We start from the raw sequence: 19,150 nt of genomic DNA on the forward strand, positions 1-19,150 counted from the left end.
TACCACACACTGTAACTTGTTTTCTTGAAAAAGTCTTGATTTCAATTTTAATGATGTAAGGAGGAGGAAGAGTGTGTAGGAAGACCTATTTGCATCTTAGAACGAACAAGAGAGAAAAATTCAGAGCGGCAGGATGATAGTCATATTAATAAAATAAAGAAATAAGAGAGTTTGTGATAGAGACAGAAGTTTGAGATTGGGATGAGAGGAAAAATATACTCTGAGATGACTTTTTTTTTACATATCCTGTACAGGAGTGGCTGATGTTGAAGAGCCTTGCGAGATCTGAGAGCAGTATTCAGGTCATTGACAGACTTGAGCTTTATAATAAGTCAAGAGCTGTTGAGGGAAAATATGGAATGAAAAAGCAAACAAATGAGGAAACCAAGCTACTTGAAGACAGCTTTAGCGAGGGAAGAGATGTGGGAATTTTAAGAGGTAGTGGATATAAGAATGTCATTTGATAAAGAAGGACATTGAAATGTACTTACTAAATGATTAGATGTCAACAAGTCAATATCTTGAAGTGAGAAATTAAATGAAAGGGAAAAAAAAATTAAATAATGTCATGTCCCAGCTATAAATTGAGTGCATGAAACAGAATCAAAATTGAAACAGAGAAAATATAAGATTGGCTCAGTTAGTGGAGACTGAAACCTGTAAAGCCTGGTACCTACCACCAGATGTAAAAATGTGAGAGGTGTGCGCTGAGATCATTACAAATGGGCAAAAAAGATAAATAACCAGTGACAGATATAATGTTGGACTGTTGGGTGTGGGGAGAATATTGTGCAAAATCCCTCAGGGGTCATTGGTTGGATCCCAATTGTTTCCAATCTGCGTAAATAGCCTTGAATACCAAATATCAGCAGCAAGCTGGTCACATTTGCTGATGACGCAGAAGTATAAATTTTGATGATGGAGTACAATGTTTGCAAAAGGGTACAGAACAGTAACTTGAGCATTTTTAATGCATGAATAGATAAATGGTAAATGAAAAAATAAGAGCTAATCCTGCAAATGGCACACCAACTGAAGAGCAGAGTGTGCATGGAGTGCAGGTCACGAAATGGAAGACCTAGTCATGAACTTTAATGAATGAAAAATCATAGGCTGCAAGCCTGCCATTTCCCAATCTGCACACCCTGCAAGATTTGCTTTTCATTGGAAGCCATGACGTGCAGAAACAGCCCTGTAAATTGTTGCACACAGGCCAAATAACTGGGTTATAGTTAGAGAATGAATGAACAAGCACAGCAAGTGCATGGGAACACCACCAGTTGCAAGTTCCCCTCCAAGTCGCACACAATCCTGACTTGGAACTATATTGCCATTCCTTCACTGTTGCTGGGTCAAAGTCCTGGAAATCCCTCACTAACAGCATTGTGGGTCTCCTGACACCATTTGGGCTGCAGTGGTTCAAGAAGGTGGTTCACCACCACCTTCTCAATGGTAATTAGGAATGGGTACTAAATGCTCACCATTCCAGCAATGTTCACATCCCACGAGCCAATTTTAAAAATGCCTATTGTGAGTTCAAGTTAGCCTGCACTACTGAAAGCCAGTCTGCACCTCTTAAAGAGGAAGTGCTTTTTGATTGGAGCAAGTGCTGGAAGTGGTTGGAGAAGAGGATCTGACCTGCAAGAAGAGTGACTATGGCACAGTAGGGGAGAGAGCTGGCTCCAAGGTTCTCTGACAGAGGACTGGAGGAACTGGACAAGAGATGTCCTCTATCCACAGGGCACCAGGAGCCCCACCAGACAGGCACTACAAAGGCAGTGAGAGTGGATCGCCGTCCTCGTCAATGCCAGCACTCTAGCCCCGAGCACCTTGATGCAGTGCTGCAGGAAGTTGAATGACTTCAGACACGTGGTCAAGGTCAAATAGCATATCCCACTAACTCAACCACAAGTCGCACACTCCGCTTAATGCACCACCCCATCACTCACCTACCAACAATCGCCATCAACCATGGCTCATACTTCACATTCATTGCTTCACCTCACTCTCGCACACTCAGCACTGCTGACATTTTCACCCCCACATTTCACAGCTTGCACACACTGCCAGCTATTCAACTATGACAGCCACATCATTGCACCATCCTCACTGACACACTTCCCTCTCTCTTGCAGGACAAGGTGGCACACAAGCGCAGGCTGCACAAAATTATCGGTGGGGGACAGGCACAGCTGCATGTCCTCAGCCTGATGGCGAGTGCCATCTCCTTCATCATTGGAGTGGCCATGACTAAGGCCATAGCCAGTGACGGGGGCTGAAAGAATAAAAGATGGTCATAATTTCAAACCAAATCCTCCTCACACCCTACTTCCCCCTCATCCCACAATCTTTTCTGAGATCCAGGTTGCAGATGGTCTGAGCATGCACCTCTTAGTTTCTCCCTTCCCCTCAGATCAGCCACGATCTCATTGAATGGTGTGGAACAGGCTTGAGGAGCCAAATGGCCTACTTCTATTCCTGTGTTCAAACTGCTGCCATCATGGCTGCAGATACCAGTGTTCAAAGGGTCTCACAGCAGTTCAGCTATCTGTCCTCCAATGCATTGCTAATATTGCAGAGACGCCACCCCAGGGTGATAGTGACGCTGTTGAGCACGAACCTGCTGACCTCTCTCGGCATAACAGCATTCGTCCTCTTACCATTGCCATTCTGCCAACGCCCTTGCCCTTGCCTGTCAGCCAACCAGCCACCCATTCTGAGGTGATGCAGTCCAAGGTCTTCTAGGACCAAAGCTGCACAAGATTGTCCTGCAAGGCCATCTGCAGTCTCCCCCCTCTGAAAGTTGGCAGCCTTCCTCCAGCCATGCTGTAACCACAGTATTGCATAGAAGCTTGAGGACAGGCAAAGGAACACAGAAGATAGATGCCAAGGGAAATGCACAAGGGTAGTTAGTTGATTTTTATATGGAATATTGGATGGTTTGATTGATAAAGTTGGTTTGGAATGTTTGCTTTGTGGTGACTTTCATTTCAGCATTGTGGCCAGGAGGGGGGGAGTTCACTGGTTCTTCTAATGGTCATACCAAGCAGACACAGCCTAGCGTGAAAAGGGTTAGGTTGGCTGCCTCCTCTCTTGTGCTCTTGCATTTTGTCCTCCTCCTGCTCTTCTTCAGCTTCTCGCCGTAAGATGGAAAGGGCTGTACCCTCATGGCAATGGCGAGGTTATCGGAAGACAGCAGACCATGAAGAATCATGACATGTCTTCTTCTACTACGGTCCAGACAGCAGGACCATTGCTCAAGCACCCCAATGATCTGCTTGATGATATTTCGTAGGGCAGCCTGGCTCTTGTTAAATTAGAATTAGAACATTACAGCGCAGTACAGGCCCTTCGGCCCTCGATGTTGCACCGACCTGTGAAACCATCTGACCTACACTATTCCATTTTCATCCATATGTCTATCCAATGACCACTTAAATGCCCTTAAAGTTGGCGAATCTACTACTGCTGAAGGCAGGGCGTTCCACGCCCTTACTACTCTCTGAGTAAAGAAACTACCTCTGACATCTGTCCTATATCTATCACCCCTCAACTTGAAGCTATGTCCCCTCGTGTTTGCCATCACCATCCGAGGAAAAAGACGCTCACTATCCACCCTATCTAACCCTCTGATTATCTTATATGTCTCTATTAAGTCACCTCTCCTCCTCCTTCTCTCCAACGAAAACAACCTCAAGTCCCTCAGCCTTTCCTCGTAAGATCTCCCCTCCATACCAGGCAACATCCTAGTAAATCTCCTCTGCACCCTTTCCATAGCTTCCACATCCTTCCTATAATGCGGTGACCAGAACTGCACGCAATACTCCAGGTGCGGTCTCACCAGAGTTTTGTACGGCTGCAGCATGACCTCGTGGCTCCGAAACTCGACCCCCCTACTAATAAAAGCTAACACACCATATGCCTTTTTAACAGCCCTATTAACCTGGGTAGCAACCTTCAGGGATTTATGCACCTGGACACCAAGATCTCTCTGTTCATCTACACTACCAAGAATCTTCCCATTAGCCAAGTACTCTGCATTCCTGTTACTCCTTCCAAAGTGAATCACCTCACACTTTTCCGCATTAAACTCCATTTGCCATCTCAGCCCAGCTCTGCAGCCTATCTATGTCCCTCTGTACCCTACAACATCCTTCGGCACTATCCACAACTCCACCGACCTTCGTGTCATCTGCAAATTTACTAACCCACCCTTCTGCACCCTCTTCCAGGTCATTTATAAAAATGACAAACAGCAGTGGCCCCAAAACAAATCCTTGCGGTACACCACTAGTAACTAAACTCCAGGATGAACATTTGCCATCAACCACCACCCTCTGTCTTCTTTCAACTGGCCAATTTCTGATCCAAAGCTCTAAATCACCTTCAACCCCATACTTCTGTATTTTCTGCAATAGCCTACCGTGGGGAACCTTATCAAACGCCTTACTGAAATCCATATACACCACATCCACTGCTTTACCCTCATCCACCTGTTTGGTCACCTTCTCGAAAAACTCAATAAGGTTTGTGAGGCACGACCTACCCTTCACAAAACCGTGCTGACTATCTCTAATGAACGTATTCTTTTCAAGATGATTATAAATCCTGTCTCTTATAACCTTTTCCAACATTTTACCCACAACCGAAGTAAGGCTCACAGGTCTATAATTACCAGGGCTGTCTCTACTCCCCTTCTTGAACAAGGGGACAACATTTGCTATCCTCCAGTCTTCCGGCACTATTCCTGTCGACAATGACGACATAAAGATCAAGGACAAAGGCTCTGCAATCTCCTCCCTCGCTTCCCAGAGAATCCTAGGATAAATCCCATCTGGCCCAGGGGACTTATCTATTTTCACACTTTCCAAAATTGATAACACCTCCTCCTTGTGAACCTCAATCCCATCTAGCCTCGTAGCCTGAATCTCAGTATTCTCAACAACATTTTCTTTCTCTACTGTAAATACTGACGCAAAATATTCATTTAACACTTCCCCTATCTCCTCTGATTCCACACACAACTTCCCACTACTATCCTTGATTGGCCCTAATCTAACACTAGTCATTCGTTTATTCCTGATATACTTATAGAAAGCCTTAAGGTTTTCCCTGATCCGATCCACCAATGACTTCTTGTGTCCTCTCCTTGCTCTTCTTAGCTCTCCCTTTAGATCCTTCCTGGCTAGCTTGTAGCTCTCAAGCGCCCTAACTGAGCCTTCACGTCTCATCCTAACATAAGCCTTCTTCTTCCTCTTGACAAGCGCTTCAACTTCTTTAGTAAACCAGGCTCCCTCGCACGACAACTTCCTCCCTGCCTCACAGGTACATACTTATCAAGGACACACAGTAGCTGCTCCTTGAATAAGCTCCATATTTCGATTGTTCCCATCCCCTGCAGTTTCCTTCCCCATCCTACGCATCCTAAATCTTGCCTAATCGCATCATAATTTCCTTTCCCCCAGTTATAATTCTTGCCCTGCGGTATATACCTGTCCCTGCCCATCGCTAAGGGAAACCTAACCGAATTGTGATCACTATCACCAAAGTGCTCACCTACATCTAAATCTAACACCTGGCCGGGTTCATTTCCCAGTACCAAATCCAATGTGGCATCGCCCCTGGTTGGCCTGTCTACATACTGTGTCAGAAAACCCTCCTGCACACACTGGACAAAAACTGACCCATCTAAAGTACTCGAACTATAGTATTTCCAGTCGATATTTGGAAAGTTAAAGTCCCCCATAACAACTACCCTGTTACTCTCGCCCCTGTCGAGAATCATCTTCGCTATCCTTTCCTCTACATCTCTGGAACTATTCGGAGGTCTATAAAAGACTCCCAACAGGGTAACTTCACCTCTCCTGTTTCTAACCTCGGCCCATACTACCTCAGTAGACGAGTCCTCAAACGTCCTTTCTGTCGCTGTATTACTCTCCTTGATTAACAATGCCACACCCCCCCCTCTTTTACCATCTTCTCTGTTCTTACTGAAACATCTAAATCCCGGAATCTGCAACATCCATTCCTGCCCCTGCTCTACCCATGTCTCCGAAATGGCCACTACATCGAGATCCCAGGTACCAACCCATGCTGCAAGCTCACCCACCTTATTCCGGATGCTCCTGGCGTTGAAGTAGACACACTTTAAACCAGGTTCTTGCTTGCCAGTGCCCTCTTGCGTCCTTGTAACCTTATCCCTGACCTCACTACTCTCAACATCCTGTACACTGGAACTACAATTTAGTTTCCCATTCCCCTGCTGAATTAGTTTAAACCCCCCCGAAGAGCACTAGCAAACCTCCCCCCCAGGATATTGGTACCCCTCTGATTCAGGTGAAGACCATCCTGTTTGTAGAGGTCCCACCTACCCCAGAAAGAGCCCCAATTATCCAGGAAACCAAAACCCTCCCTCCTGCACCATCCCTGCAGCCACGTGTTCAACTCCTCTCTCTCCCTATTCCTCGCTTCGCTATCACGTGGCACGGGCAACAACCCAGAGATAACAACTCTGTTTGTTCTCGCTCTAAGCTTCCACCCTAGCTCCCTGAATTTCTGTCTTAAATCCCCATCTCTCTTCCTACCTATGTCGTTGGTGCCTATGTGGACCACGACTTGGGGCTGCTCCCCCTCCCCATTAAGGATCCCAAAAACACGATCCGAGACATCACGAACCCTGGCACCTGGGAGGCAACATACCAACCGTGAGTCTCTCTCGTTCCCACAGAACCTCCTATCTGTTCCCCTAACTATGGAGTCCCCAATGACTAATGTTCTGCTCCTCTTCCCCCTTCCCTTCTGAGCAACAGGGACAGACTCTGTGCCAGATACCTGTACCCCATTGCTTACCCCTGGTAAGTCGTCCCCCGCAACAGTATCCAAAACGGTATACCTGTTGTTGAGGGAAACGGCCACAGGGGATCCCTGCACTGCCTGCTGGTTCCCTCTCCTTCCCCTGACGGTAACCCATCTACCTACTTCTTTTACCTGAGGTGTGACTACCTCCCCATAACTCCTCTCAATAACCTCCTCCGCCTCCCGAATGATCCGAAGTTCATCCAGCTCCAGCTCCAGTTCCCTAACGCGGTTCTCGAGGAGCTGGAGTTGGGTGCACTTCCCACAGATGCAGTCAGCAGGGACACTCTTGGCGACCCTTACCTCCCACATTCTGCAGGAGGAACATACAACTGCCTTAACCTCCATTCCCACTATTCCAAATTCCCAACAAATCTACTGAAAAACCAACAACAAAAAGTCAAAACTTGTTAGGTTAGCAATCCAACGGACAGAACTTCCTAAATAAAAAGCTTACCTTATCAACACACCAGAGTCCTTTTTTTTTTGGTTAGAGGAGGAGGGTGGGTGGGAAACACTACACGTGTAGTGTCTCGGGTACAGCCACCACACAAATATATACCTTTTTCCTTACCCAGCAGTCCCCTGGTCCTCCGAAAACAAAAGGGAATTCACTTTTCAACTTACACTGAAATTGACTTCACAGCTGTAAGCCCGCTCACGCACCTCCGTTGCTATCAAAGCTGCAGTCACCGAAACTAAAAGAAAGAGATTTAAACCACACAAATATATACCTTTTTCCTTACCCAGCAGTCCCCTGGTCCTCCGAAAACAAAAGGGAATTCACTTTTAAACTTACACTGAAAATGCATGCTGCTAATGTGTGCGTGGGTTGTGCAACAGAGTCATGAGCCTTGTTGCCCAGTAGCCAGCCTCTGGTTTCTTGAGGTGACTCAAATATTGATGGTACAACAGACTGGTGTAGAATAAAAACATCATGATTGCTGCCAGGATAGCGGACATTGGCCTGCATGATGCACTGAGTCTGGTCACACACCAGCTTAATGTTTAGGGTGTGGAACCCTTTTGTAGTTGTGGTGCATCTCTGAATTTACCTGTGGCACTCGCAATGTGGCATGTGCAGTGTACACAATGGGGAAAGCCTGCCTTCCTGGCGAAGCCACATGCTTGTTCTGCCTGCCTCTCTCTGGAAAGACAGAATGCAATGTATTCCCCTCTCTTTGCTTACAGAGCATCAGTGATCTCCTCTATCCAACAGTAAATAGCAAACTGTGGGATGTTGTAGATGCCACCTGCTCCATCTTGGAAGGATTTTGACAGAAAGAAATTCAAGGCCATGATCATCATCACAGCCAGTGGCAAAAGGTGTCCTCACCCTGCTGTGAGGCTGCAGTCTGGCAAATTTCTGTGAGCACCTTCTTGCTGAATCGGAGACATTGAACATACTGTTCCTTGCTGTGGTTGAGATAGAGGAATTGCTCCCTGAAGACCCTAGATGTATGTGATCTGCTGTTGAGAGCCCTTCTCCTCCTCCCTCTTCAAGCAGCTTGTCCTTCTCCTGTTGCCTCTGCTGATTTTCCTTGTTACGTTGCAGGCCAAGGGATATAGAAACTACACCACACATGATTGATTGTGCAGAACCCTTGAATTCATCACATGCCACACCACTCCCTGAAGACTTCACCAACTTTAAATAGCGGTACAAATCACCAAACACTTCTACTCACTCAGCAATAGCCGGTAGAAATCAATCAGCAACTAATCTCAAAGTGGTTGATGGTCCCTTTAAATAGTGGTAGTGAGGAGTCCTTCCTGCTGCTGAACTCCTTTAACTGTGCGAGATTAAGAGACTTGCAGGAGCATTGATGTTGAAAATGGCACCACAGAGATAAATCAGTATTTCACACTAACTGACGTCATGATCTGCTGACTTTACATAATTCTGATGCACACTTTCAGCACCCACACTAAAAACATACCCAAAATGACATCTGGTACAGCTTCACACCACAAGTATGTACATGTGACGTAGACATTATTTTGGAGCCGAAATGGCACCCCTAATGCCAAAAATACAGTTGTGATGCATTGAAATTTTGCGACCAATATTTATAAAGTGCAAAGATACTTCTACATTATTGTTCAAAAGCTCATATAGCATTTTCAAAAATCAGAAAATGATACTGATTCTTGATATACTGCTCACGAGTGGATGGGTATTCTATCAGGATACTTTGAGTTGATTTGTTCAAATGTTTTACTGTCATAAGTTTATACTGTATTCTTTATGAAAGATCATCTTATTTTTCTATCATCTATTTCTGAAATACTGTGACTGAAAATAGAGAGGGAGGGAGAGATTGTGGGGCAGAATTGGGGGGATCAGGCCAACAATCAGGAGGGAGGGAAGATCACCATGCTGCTTGTGGGGAGTTGGATTGGTGGTTGAGAGGAAGAGATTGTGCAGCAAAAGCGGGGGTTGGACCACAATCTGGAGGGAGGGGGAATCGTGAGTAAGAAGGAGGCAGGTCAGAGCAGCAATTGGGAGGGAGGGAGGGAGGGAAAGATAGCTGGCAGAAGGCTTGGCATCACAGGTTGGTGGTGGGGGGGGGGGGAATGCGGGGATGGGTTGCAGCTGATCACAGCTACAAGTCAAGACTGTGATCTTTGGAAGATTCGCATTGGAGGCCGGGGAAAGCACTCCTGCTTCTCCAGCAGTGCCCTAAAAAGCAGTTATCTGCTGCAGCTGGCAGTTCACTTCTACATTTGGTTGCAGGATTTCCGGAGCCAAGGGAAAGCTAGCCCATAACTGTTAAATTTAAATCAGATTTGCAATTGCACTTTAGGTGCCTGATTTAATTATTATGATGGCATGTCCCTCCTCCCCAAGACAGGACACATATATGCCACGCAACCCACTGCTGTAAAAAAGGCAGCCAATGCATACACTGCAGATTGGGGTCACGTTTTGTGATTTTTAATTTTTAACCCTCTCCTGCCCGTCATAGCGAAGGTTAATATCATCCCTTGTTTACTGAAACAGTGACTTCAGCTTTTTAACACAAATCTTTTATTTGTAGTAATTACTTGTTTTCCTTGGGTCATCACCCATGCTCTAACTTAATTCTTTAGCTTTGGTGCTGTTTAACAATATATTAATGGACCTGACAACTTGGTACATTGGATGCATTTTCCTTTTCACCTTCATCAGTCTTTCAATTAGATGTAATTATGGGCCAGTTTTTATTCTGGAAGATGGGGGGAGACACCGCCTCAACCCTCCGTCGGAACCCCGTTGCTTTTTAACAGCAGGCAGCCAATTAAGGGACGAGCTCCCGCCTCCAGAGCTGCCGACCAATTGGAGGGCTGGCAGCTTAGCTGTACCAGCAGTGCCACTGGGAGTGGTGGCCACTGCTGGTACTGCAGGAGGCCCAGCAGTACTGAAGGAGGAGGAGACCCCAGGACAAGTAAGTGGGGTCGGAGTCGCTGGGGCCATTCAGGCAGGCTCATTGGATTTTTGTCTGCGTTGCAGTGGGTGTTGGTTGGTTACTCCTCACTGTTTCTGCCCATGTCAGAGTTTGCTCCATGCTGTGATGGACTGCAAACGATTTCCATAGTCCACAGGCTCTGGATTGCCCCCAAAGGAGCTCCCCCCCCCCCCCCAACCCTGTTAAGAGGCTGCCAGGACCCCTGCATTTTCAATAAAATTGAGGCGGGAAGAGGTCCTGCAGTGGCCATTAATTGGCCACTTAAAGGCCTCAATTGGTGGCCTTCCCTGCCCCAGACAAAATGGCAGGGGGCCTGGTCAACATTGGGAACAGTGCCGCTTGCCATTTTGTTTGCCCCCTCAGCCTCCAAGCCTGTCTCCAAGGGCAGCATAAAATTCCCCCCCCCCCCCACCCTCCCAATGGGTCTATAAAATTTTTTTCTTTGTTGATTTGAACTGTGAAAATCACCCAGCAGTATGGTTCTAGGTTTTATCTGGGCAAGGTTGACATAATTCTGGAGAGACCAATTTGAGCTCTCAACTAAAAACAAAATTGCTGGAAATACCCAGGTCAGGCAGCATCTGTGGAGAGAGAAACAGAGTTAACATTTCAGGTCTGTGATCTTCCATCAGACCTGGCAAAGGTCAGAACTTTCAGAGAGGTTGAGCTCTCTAAAGGTAGTTATGTATTTAAAGTTTTTGTAGTTCAGCTAGCAGGAGAGCAACATCTGTGCTCTAGCATATCTGCATTTGTATTGCTTATTTTGACTCTTATTCCAGCAGCAAGGTAATTCAGCCACATTATTTTTGAGCATCTATGATTCTGCTGAGGGGTACAGATGCCAGATTTAGTACTGCAAAATGTCAGAGCTGGCACATAGAGGTTGTTCCTGTGATGCAAACTATAGAAGAAGTAAAAACTGCCAAGTACACATTAAAAATGATGTATCAGTACAATAAGTAAATCTGGTGCCAAGATGTATCTGGTTGATTTAGCTCTTTTAAAAGAACATTTAACTTATTTTTTATTTAGCTGGAAAGTGGCTGATACTAAACAGGAGAGCACACCAAGGCTCAGCCAGTGCATCACAGAGTCATGGATGAGTTGCACTGTGTTTTTTGAGGAGATGTCCCATTTCAAAAAGCAAAACCCTGGGAAGGTAAGAAAATCCTACTTCTTTACATTATATAAAGTTCACAGTTAAAATAGAGACTCTCACATTTCAAAAAGAGTTGTAAATAGAGAATTCAAAAAAGAGATGGAGAAATGTCATTCTGATTTGCCAATTGCAAGGTTGTGATGTAGCTGAGTATGAGAGAACTTGAAAAATTGGAAAGCATTTGGACTAAATGATCTGGTGAGGAATAGCAGATGGATCAGATTCCTTATTTGCTTCCATTTTAACATTATCACTTTTTATGTACTTAAGACGGATCAGGTAGCAGGAAGATTAACAAAAAATTTGTATTGTGTTTAAAACGTGGGGTGCAATTTTATGCTTCCCCCCTGCCCCTCTCCCCAACGGCAGGAGAACATAAAATCGGGTGGGTTGGTGGTCGGTGGGGTGGGGGTGGGATCACCCCGCTACCATCTGCCTCCGCTGAAATTTAGTCTGTGACAGGAAGGCCTATGAACGGCCTTCCCGCCCTGCTACCAATTGAGGCCCTTAATTAACAGCCTCTTCCCACCACAGCCGCAGTTACCCATTTGGTGGGCGGCTCTGTTGATGCATGGGAAGCACGACATGCAAAACCGTGTGGGCTGCTTCCTGGCACTGGGAGGGAGGTGGGGTTGGGGGGGGGTCCTCTGGTTCAATTGTACTTAGTGCCTGAATGAGGGACCCAGCATTAGGAAGGAGGGGGTCCCGCTGAGGGCCATCCCCTTGCCCTTGCTGCCTACCCTGCCGCAATGACCTACCTTAAGCCTGGTTGCAGCGCTGCTCCTCAGTGTCTGGTCACCGCAGCTATAGCAGCAGCCACTGCCTCCATGGTGGCCCCGCAGCCGCCGGCCTCTGAGTGGCCGGCAGCTCTGCAAGGCTGGGACATACGGCAACGGGGTCCTAAATCCTATAGAAGGCTTGCCACTGTCCAGTTAAGTAGCCGATTGGCATTAAATTAGGCAGGCCTTCTGCAGAAGAGGGGACGCAGGGATCTCAGCGTTGGTTTCCCCCAATGTCGAGACCCCTGCTGCTAGTATAAAATTTCCCCCTTGACTATAATGCATACATTTTACCTGAGTTCAGTGCATTTGTCAAAGTTCATAGGATTTTTTTTTATCATTGCTGCTTTCAGGAAGAAGTCCCCCTTTTGAAAATGACGCATGGGACCAGGGTGGGGTTAGAATTTTGACCAACCCCACTCAGCAGGATAGGGTCTGCATAATGTCAAAAGGGCTGTGCAAAGACTTAGCAACCCAGTGCTGCTCGATTCTTCCCCATCACCATCTCAGTTGGGCCTTTTTTCTTAAGCTGCTGAGGTCCCCTGCTTGATAAAACCTGGCAGGGAAGAAAAGACCCTGTGAAGTAAGTAAACAAAACTTTCCTTAGTGGACTGAAGAGAAGCTGAAATCTGTTCTTGGTCCCACAAGGGAAGTCTGCTGCCTCCCTCTTTCCCCCCAACAAATTAACTTGGTGCTGGTGGGGAATCTCCAGGTCCATGATTTTAACCTGCCCAAAACCATAGAGTGATAGTCATTTACGGTATAGGAGGAGGCCATTCGACCCATTGGGTCCGTGCTGGCTGTCCACAGAGCTATCCAGTCAGCCCCACTCTGGTCAATCCCCATAACCCTGCAAGTTTATTTCCTTCAAGTAGCCATCCAGTTTCCTTTTGAAGTTATTGATTATTTCCGCTTCCGCCACCCTTGTGAGCAGCTGTTTCTTTATGGTCAATTCAGTTAGGCAGTTGACTAGTAGGACATAAATGCAGCCCTGGTGTTGAATAGCACGGGGTCATAAACTGATGGCATTGACCGAGTCTGGTGCTCTCTTCACTCACTTCCCAAATCCCACTCCCAGTTAAAATCCCAAGTTTAGGGAGGTGCTGTAACATGGGCCACAGCAAACAACCAGAGGGAGAATGAAGGGCTTTGAACAATAACAATCTGTATTTATATAATGCCTTTAATGTAATAAAACATCTCAAGGCACTTTACAGGAGCATTAAGAAACAAAGTACAATACTGAGTCACAAAAGGAGCTATTAGCTTAGATGACCAAAAGCTTGGTCAAAGAAATAGCTTTTAAGGAGTGTCTTAAAGGAGGAAAGTGAGGTGGAGGGGCAGAGAGGTATAGGGAGGGTATAACAGATCTTGGGGCCCGGACAACTGAAGTTCCGATGAAAGGTCACACTGACCTGAAACATTAACTCTGCTTTTCTCTTCACAGATGCTGCCTGACCTGCTGAGTATTTCCAGAATTTTCTGTCTTTGTTTCAGATTTCCAGCATCCGCAGTATTTTGCTTTTGAACTAGAGAACTGAGTTTGGAGCGAGGACCAAAAGCAATAGCTTCAGTCATCCCAATATTTAAATTGCAGGAAATTTCTGCTCATCCAGTACTGGATGTCAAATAAGCAGTTTGATAATTTAGCAACAGTGGAGAAATGGCAGTGAGGTAGAACTGAGTGTCGTCAGCATACATGTGAAAACTAAGGCCATGCTTTCGGCTGATGTTGCCGAGGGGAAGCATATAGATGAGAAATAGGGGGCAAAGGCTCAATCTATGGGGGCCACCAGAGGTAACGGTGCGGGAGCAAGAAGAGAAGCCATTGCAAGTGATTTTCTGGCTCCAATTAGATAGATAAGAAAAGATCCAGGTGAGAGCGGTCCCACCCAGCTGGCCAACAGTGGAGAGGCGTTGGAGGAGGATGGTGTGGTCAACCATGTCAAAGGCTTCAGGCAGGTCAAGAAGGATGAGGAAGGAAAGTTTACCTTTGTCACAGTCAAATAGGATGCCATTTGTGACTTTGATCAGAGCTGTTTGGTACTGTGACAGGGGCAGAAACCTGATTGGAGGAATTCAAACATGGAGTTCTGGGAAAGATGGGAACGGATTTGGGAGGTAACAATACGTTCAAGGACTTTGGAGAGAAAAGGGAGGTTGGAGATGGGATGGTAGTTTGCAAGGGCAATGGGGTCAAGGGTTTTTTATTTGAGGAAAGGAGTGAGCTGCCAATCCTGCCCCTCCCTCAACCATGTCTCCGTGATGGCTACTATATGACAATTCCACATGTCAATCCTTGCCCTTAACTCATCCGTTTTACCTGTAATACTCCTGGCATTAAAGTAGAGGCCTTCCGTCCTGGTCTTACTCCCTTGAAACGTACTTCCGCTGTATTCCCTCTGACTTGTTTGCTTTCCTGTGTTGCGCTGTGTCCCTATTCTGCTAGGAGTCTGTGTCCCCTACCCCTGCCAAATTAGTTTAAACTTCTCCCAACAGCACGAGCAAACCGGCCAGCAAGGATGTTAGTCCCCCTCTGGTTCAGATGTAGACCGTCCCGCTTGTACAAGTCCCACCTTCCCCTCCTGCACCAACTCTTAAGCCACACATTCATCTGTGCTATTCTCCTATTTCCATACTCGCTAGCACGTGGCACTGGGAGTAATCCAGAAATTACAACCCGAGAGGTGCTGCTTTTTAGTCTACTGCCTAACTCCCTGAATTCTTGATGCAAGACCTCATCCCTCTTTCTACCTATGTCATTGGTACCAACATGTACCATGACCTCTGCCTTATCACCCGCCCCTTTCAGGATGCCCTGCAGCCGTTCAGTGACATTCCAGACCCTGGCACCAGGGAGGCAACACACCATCCTGGAGTCACGTTGACAGCCACAGTAGCGCCTATCTGTTCCCCTGACTATAGAATCCCTTATTACTACTGCTCTTCCTCTCTTTTCCCCCTTCCTGTGCAGACAGGCTGCTTGTGGTGCCAGAAGCTTGGCTCTGTTCGCACTCCCTGGAGAACTCAGCCTCCAAAATGGAATACCGATTTGCAAGCAAGACCCCAGGGGACTCCTGAACTACCTACCTGTTTCTCTTGGACCGCCTGGTGGTCACCAAATCCCTTCCTTCCTCAAGTCCCTTCATCTGCAGTGTGACCACCTCTCTAAAAGTGCTATCCACGATACTCTCAGACTCGCGGATGCTCTACAGTGTTTCCAGCCACCGTTCCAGCTCTGAAACCCGAGCTTCCAGGAGCTGCATCTGGACACACTTCCTGCACACATGCTGGTCCCGGGGACTGAAAATGTTCCCGGATTCCCACATGCAGCAAGAGGAGCAAACCACGGCTTTAAACTCTCCTGCCATGACTAAACCCTTTAAATTTAAAACTTTAGAAGACTATTATAATAAAAAAAAATCAACTAAGTATTGCTAAAATAATGACTTACAATTCAATACAGTTCGAAAAATACCCACCAGGACTTACTCACCAGTCAGCTGTGCTCTTTGGAAACTCTCGGCTCCCCTCACGCTCTTTGACGACAGGTAGGAAATGAAAGGAACTCTTCGCTCCCTCCTCACTGAACTCCCTCAGTCACAAAACTCCCACTTTAGCACTCTAATGCAGCCCCAAGTTAGCACTCTAGTGTAAACCAAGTCAGCACTGTAGGATGGCCCACTTTTATACTGTCTGACTCTAGCCCCTGAAAACTGGTTTAAGCCAGTTAGCTAATTAACGAGGTGCAGCTGAAAGCAGAGCCTGAGTGAACTCTGTTTAAAGCTGGTCTAAAACTCACCTTCTCCAACCCAAACAGCAACTGTTAAATTAATTTGCTAAATAAAAGAAAGACTAGATTTTAGATAAAGCTAACCCTTAATTACCCTCCGTCTCAAAACTCCCACTTTAGCACTCTAATGCAGCCCCAAGTCAGCACTCCAGTGCAAGCGATAGATATATATTAATATATATCAGGAAGAGCAAGGGTCTCAACACTGACCCCAGGGAACTCCACTACCAACCTTCCTCCAGCCTGAAAAACTCTAAAATTATCAGTGTACACAATTTAGAGAGACATCACGACTCATTGCTGAAATTGCAGAGGGTAACATTCTGGAATCTCAGTTATCTATAGCATACCTTTTATTGGCATGCAATATAGGGTGAACTTCACTGTTGCCCTGATCACTAGAGCTTATTTTAGTTGGGTCCCAGGATTTGACAGAGAATGGGAATGATCCTTTTTGGAAAGTTGTTACATCAGAGAGTGACGAGTGCAAATTGCAGAATCCGTGAAATCATGTTGTATGTTCAATAAATTGTAGGATTAACAACAAAACTGATCAACAGAACTGATGCAGTCTTTTTAACTAATCCTCCAGGGGATGTCTAATTCCTTTGGACCCATTATGCTTCTCCCGGATTCTGGTTTGTTACTAGTCACCCTGTGGCAACACTTGGACACACACCTTCACCCAGCCTACTGGCATCGTAACATCAATAAGTGTGCAAAATACGATAACCATTTATATCCAATGGAAATAGGCCTCAATTCTCTCCACCATTTTCTTCTCATGGTATTTTACATCACTACTTCCTGTTTCCTGTCACTCAGCCAATTTCATATCCTTTCAAGTCTGCCTTTGAACCTCAGGGAGTGGAAATGAGGGCCATACTAGGGGGGGACAGTCAGGGTGAGAGAGACTGATATTTTATTGGGGACTAGGGTATCAAAGGTGAAGGTGAGGGTCTGGTTGAGCAAATGAGTACCTGCAGAAATGTTGTGGCGAATGGAGGGCCAAAGGTTAGATAGTTGAGATTTTAAAAATACTGTTCTAAATGAATAGTCGGGTAATTTTTTTTTTCCAAGGGACAGATACAGAATGAGGTAGGGTTGGGGCATGGAAGGGGGATGTGGGTGGAGAGTGATACAAGGAAGTGATCTGAGATGGTCTTATCTGTAATTGATACGATGGGACTAGCGAGATCATATGATTTGGCAATGTCGAGGGGGTGGTCGTGAATATGGGTTGGGGAGTTTACATGCAGTGAGAGATTTAGGGAGGATAAAAGGGCAATGAACTCTGAGGAGAGAGAGAACATGATGAGTTAAGATGGAGATTGAAATCACCGAGAATGAGAAGGAAGATACAAGGCTCTGGTCTAGCCAAGATCAGCTTTTCCAGTTGTACGTATACTTTAGCATCATTCACTTACTCCAAACTGGGAAAGAAACATGTTTCCACTTTGGATCCAGTATTCCTAGCTAGTATGCAAATTGCAGTATTCTCCTTTGGCTGATTATTCTGTTCCTTGACACTGCCTCAGAAGCTGATATATGCGTGTGTGTGAGCACACCTACATGGTTCCAGGCATGCATATTGAACCAGTCAATTTCTCTTCCTATACGTCCTTATGGTGTTTTACATTGAGATTGGCAAAGAATTGTTGAATTTGAAAATGATTTTAGTCATTAGACTACAGTCCACCTGAAAGTTATGCTCAAAATTACCTCAATATTTTTTGCTTTGATTCAAATTCAAGTTCCAGAGGTAAATGGTTAATGCTGTAACAATTGTTAATGGTTATGCAAAGGTCTTTATCTCTTGCAGTTTGTGTCATACAGCAGTCTGATAACCTTTCTTTCCATTCCCACCTACACCCCAACACCCAACCCCCAGTTTTGTCTCCTTGTTTGCAGTCTCTGTACATTTTGTGCAGTTATTGGACGCTACATTCCTGGGGCTCTGATATCATACTTCTTGCGTAAGTACACCTCTTGCAGTTTAAGATCAATTTCGATAAGTCTAACTGTTATTATTATACATGTTCTCACTAGGTTAAATTGCAGACAGCTGCACCATATCTTGTGGGAGTTCTAATAGTATTTTGTTGAATGATGGATAGGGTTTTATCCCATTTTATCGAGCATCTTGTTTGTGCCACATTACGGAAATCCATTAAATCTGTAGAATGCTTTTTTTCATTCACATTTCATTATTATAAACTATGTTACGATCTGGTGAGGAGGGGTTGCAAGGCTCTCTTCTTGCCCTTCCTGTTGTTTGACCGCAATAGGTTTTATTCTTTTTTTTAACAGTGTTTGTGCTTACCACCTCTGAGTTTTTTAACTGTTACATTTGTTGTGATCGCAAAGAACCAATTGGACAGGTTTTCTAGAATTTAAATAAAGAGGTTAGTTTATTGTACTTAAAAAAAAAATCTAAACCCCATCCAGATAAAATAATAAAATTACGCTTTCACTCACACACGCACATGAGAATCATACACACGGAGTAGTGTGATAAGAAATAGTTTGGTTTGGATTAGAGTTCTTCTTCTTCTTTGGCCTTCTTGTCTCGGGAGACAATGGGTAAGTGCCTGGAGGTGGTCAGTGGTTTGTGGAGCAGCACCTGGGGTGGCTATAAAGGCCAATACTAGAGTGACAGACTCTTCCACAGGTGCTGCAGATAAAATTGGTTCTCAGGGCTGTTTCGCAGTTGGCTCTCCCCTTGTGCTTCTGTCTTTTTTCCTGCCAACTGTTAAGTCTCTTCGACGTGCCACACTTTAGCCCCGCCTTTATGGCTGTCCGCCAGCTCTGGCGATCGCTGGCGACTGACTCCCACGAATTGTGATCAATGTCACAGGATTTCATGTCACGTTTGCAGATGTCTTTAAAGCGGAGACATGGACAGCCGGTAGGTCTGGTACCAGTGGCGAGCTTGCTGTACAATGTGTCCTTGGGGATCCTGCCATCTTCCATGCGGCTCACATGGCCAAGCCATTAGAGTCCAGAACAAGTAAAACTTAATACATGGTCTGTGGGGTTGGATGATTCCGTTGTCTTCCAGCTGAAGTTGTTATCTTGAAGTCTTTGACTGGTAGCAGTGCACTTGTGGCTGGCC

The 19,150-nt window shown here is 45.7% G+C and overlaps 1 protein-coding gene across 2 annotated transcripts in view; it reads left to right on the forward strand.

The window, feature by feature from the left end:
* retreg1 (reticulophagy regulator 1) overlaps nucleotides 1-19,150 on the forward strand; it is a 305,262-nt gene that overhangs the window by 231,640 nt on the left and 54,472 nt on the right. For both annotated transcript variants that reach the window (XM_068058442.1, XM_068058450.1), the window contains 2 exons: nucleotides 11,337-11,463; nucleotides 17,927-18,011. In XM_068058442.1, coding sequence (XP_067914543.1) covers nucleotides 11,337-11,463; nucleotides 17,927-18,011 — 212 coding nt within the window. The remainder of the gene's footprint in view (nucleotides 1-11,336; nucleotides 11,464-17,926; nucleotides 18,012-19,150) is intronic.

This window comes from Heterodontus francisci, chromosome 2 (assembly GCF_036365525.1).
Source record: "Heterodontus francisci isolate sHetFra1 chromosome 2, sHetFra1.hap1, whole genome shotgun sequence".
NCBI classification, from domain to species: domain Eukaryota; kingdom Metazoa; phylum Chordata; class Chondrichthyes; order Heterodontiformes; family Heterodontidae; genus Heterodontus; species Heterodontus francisci.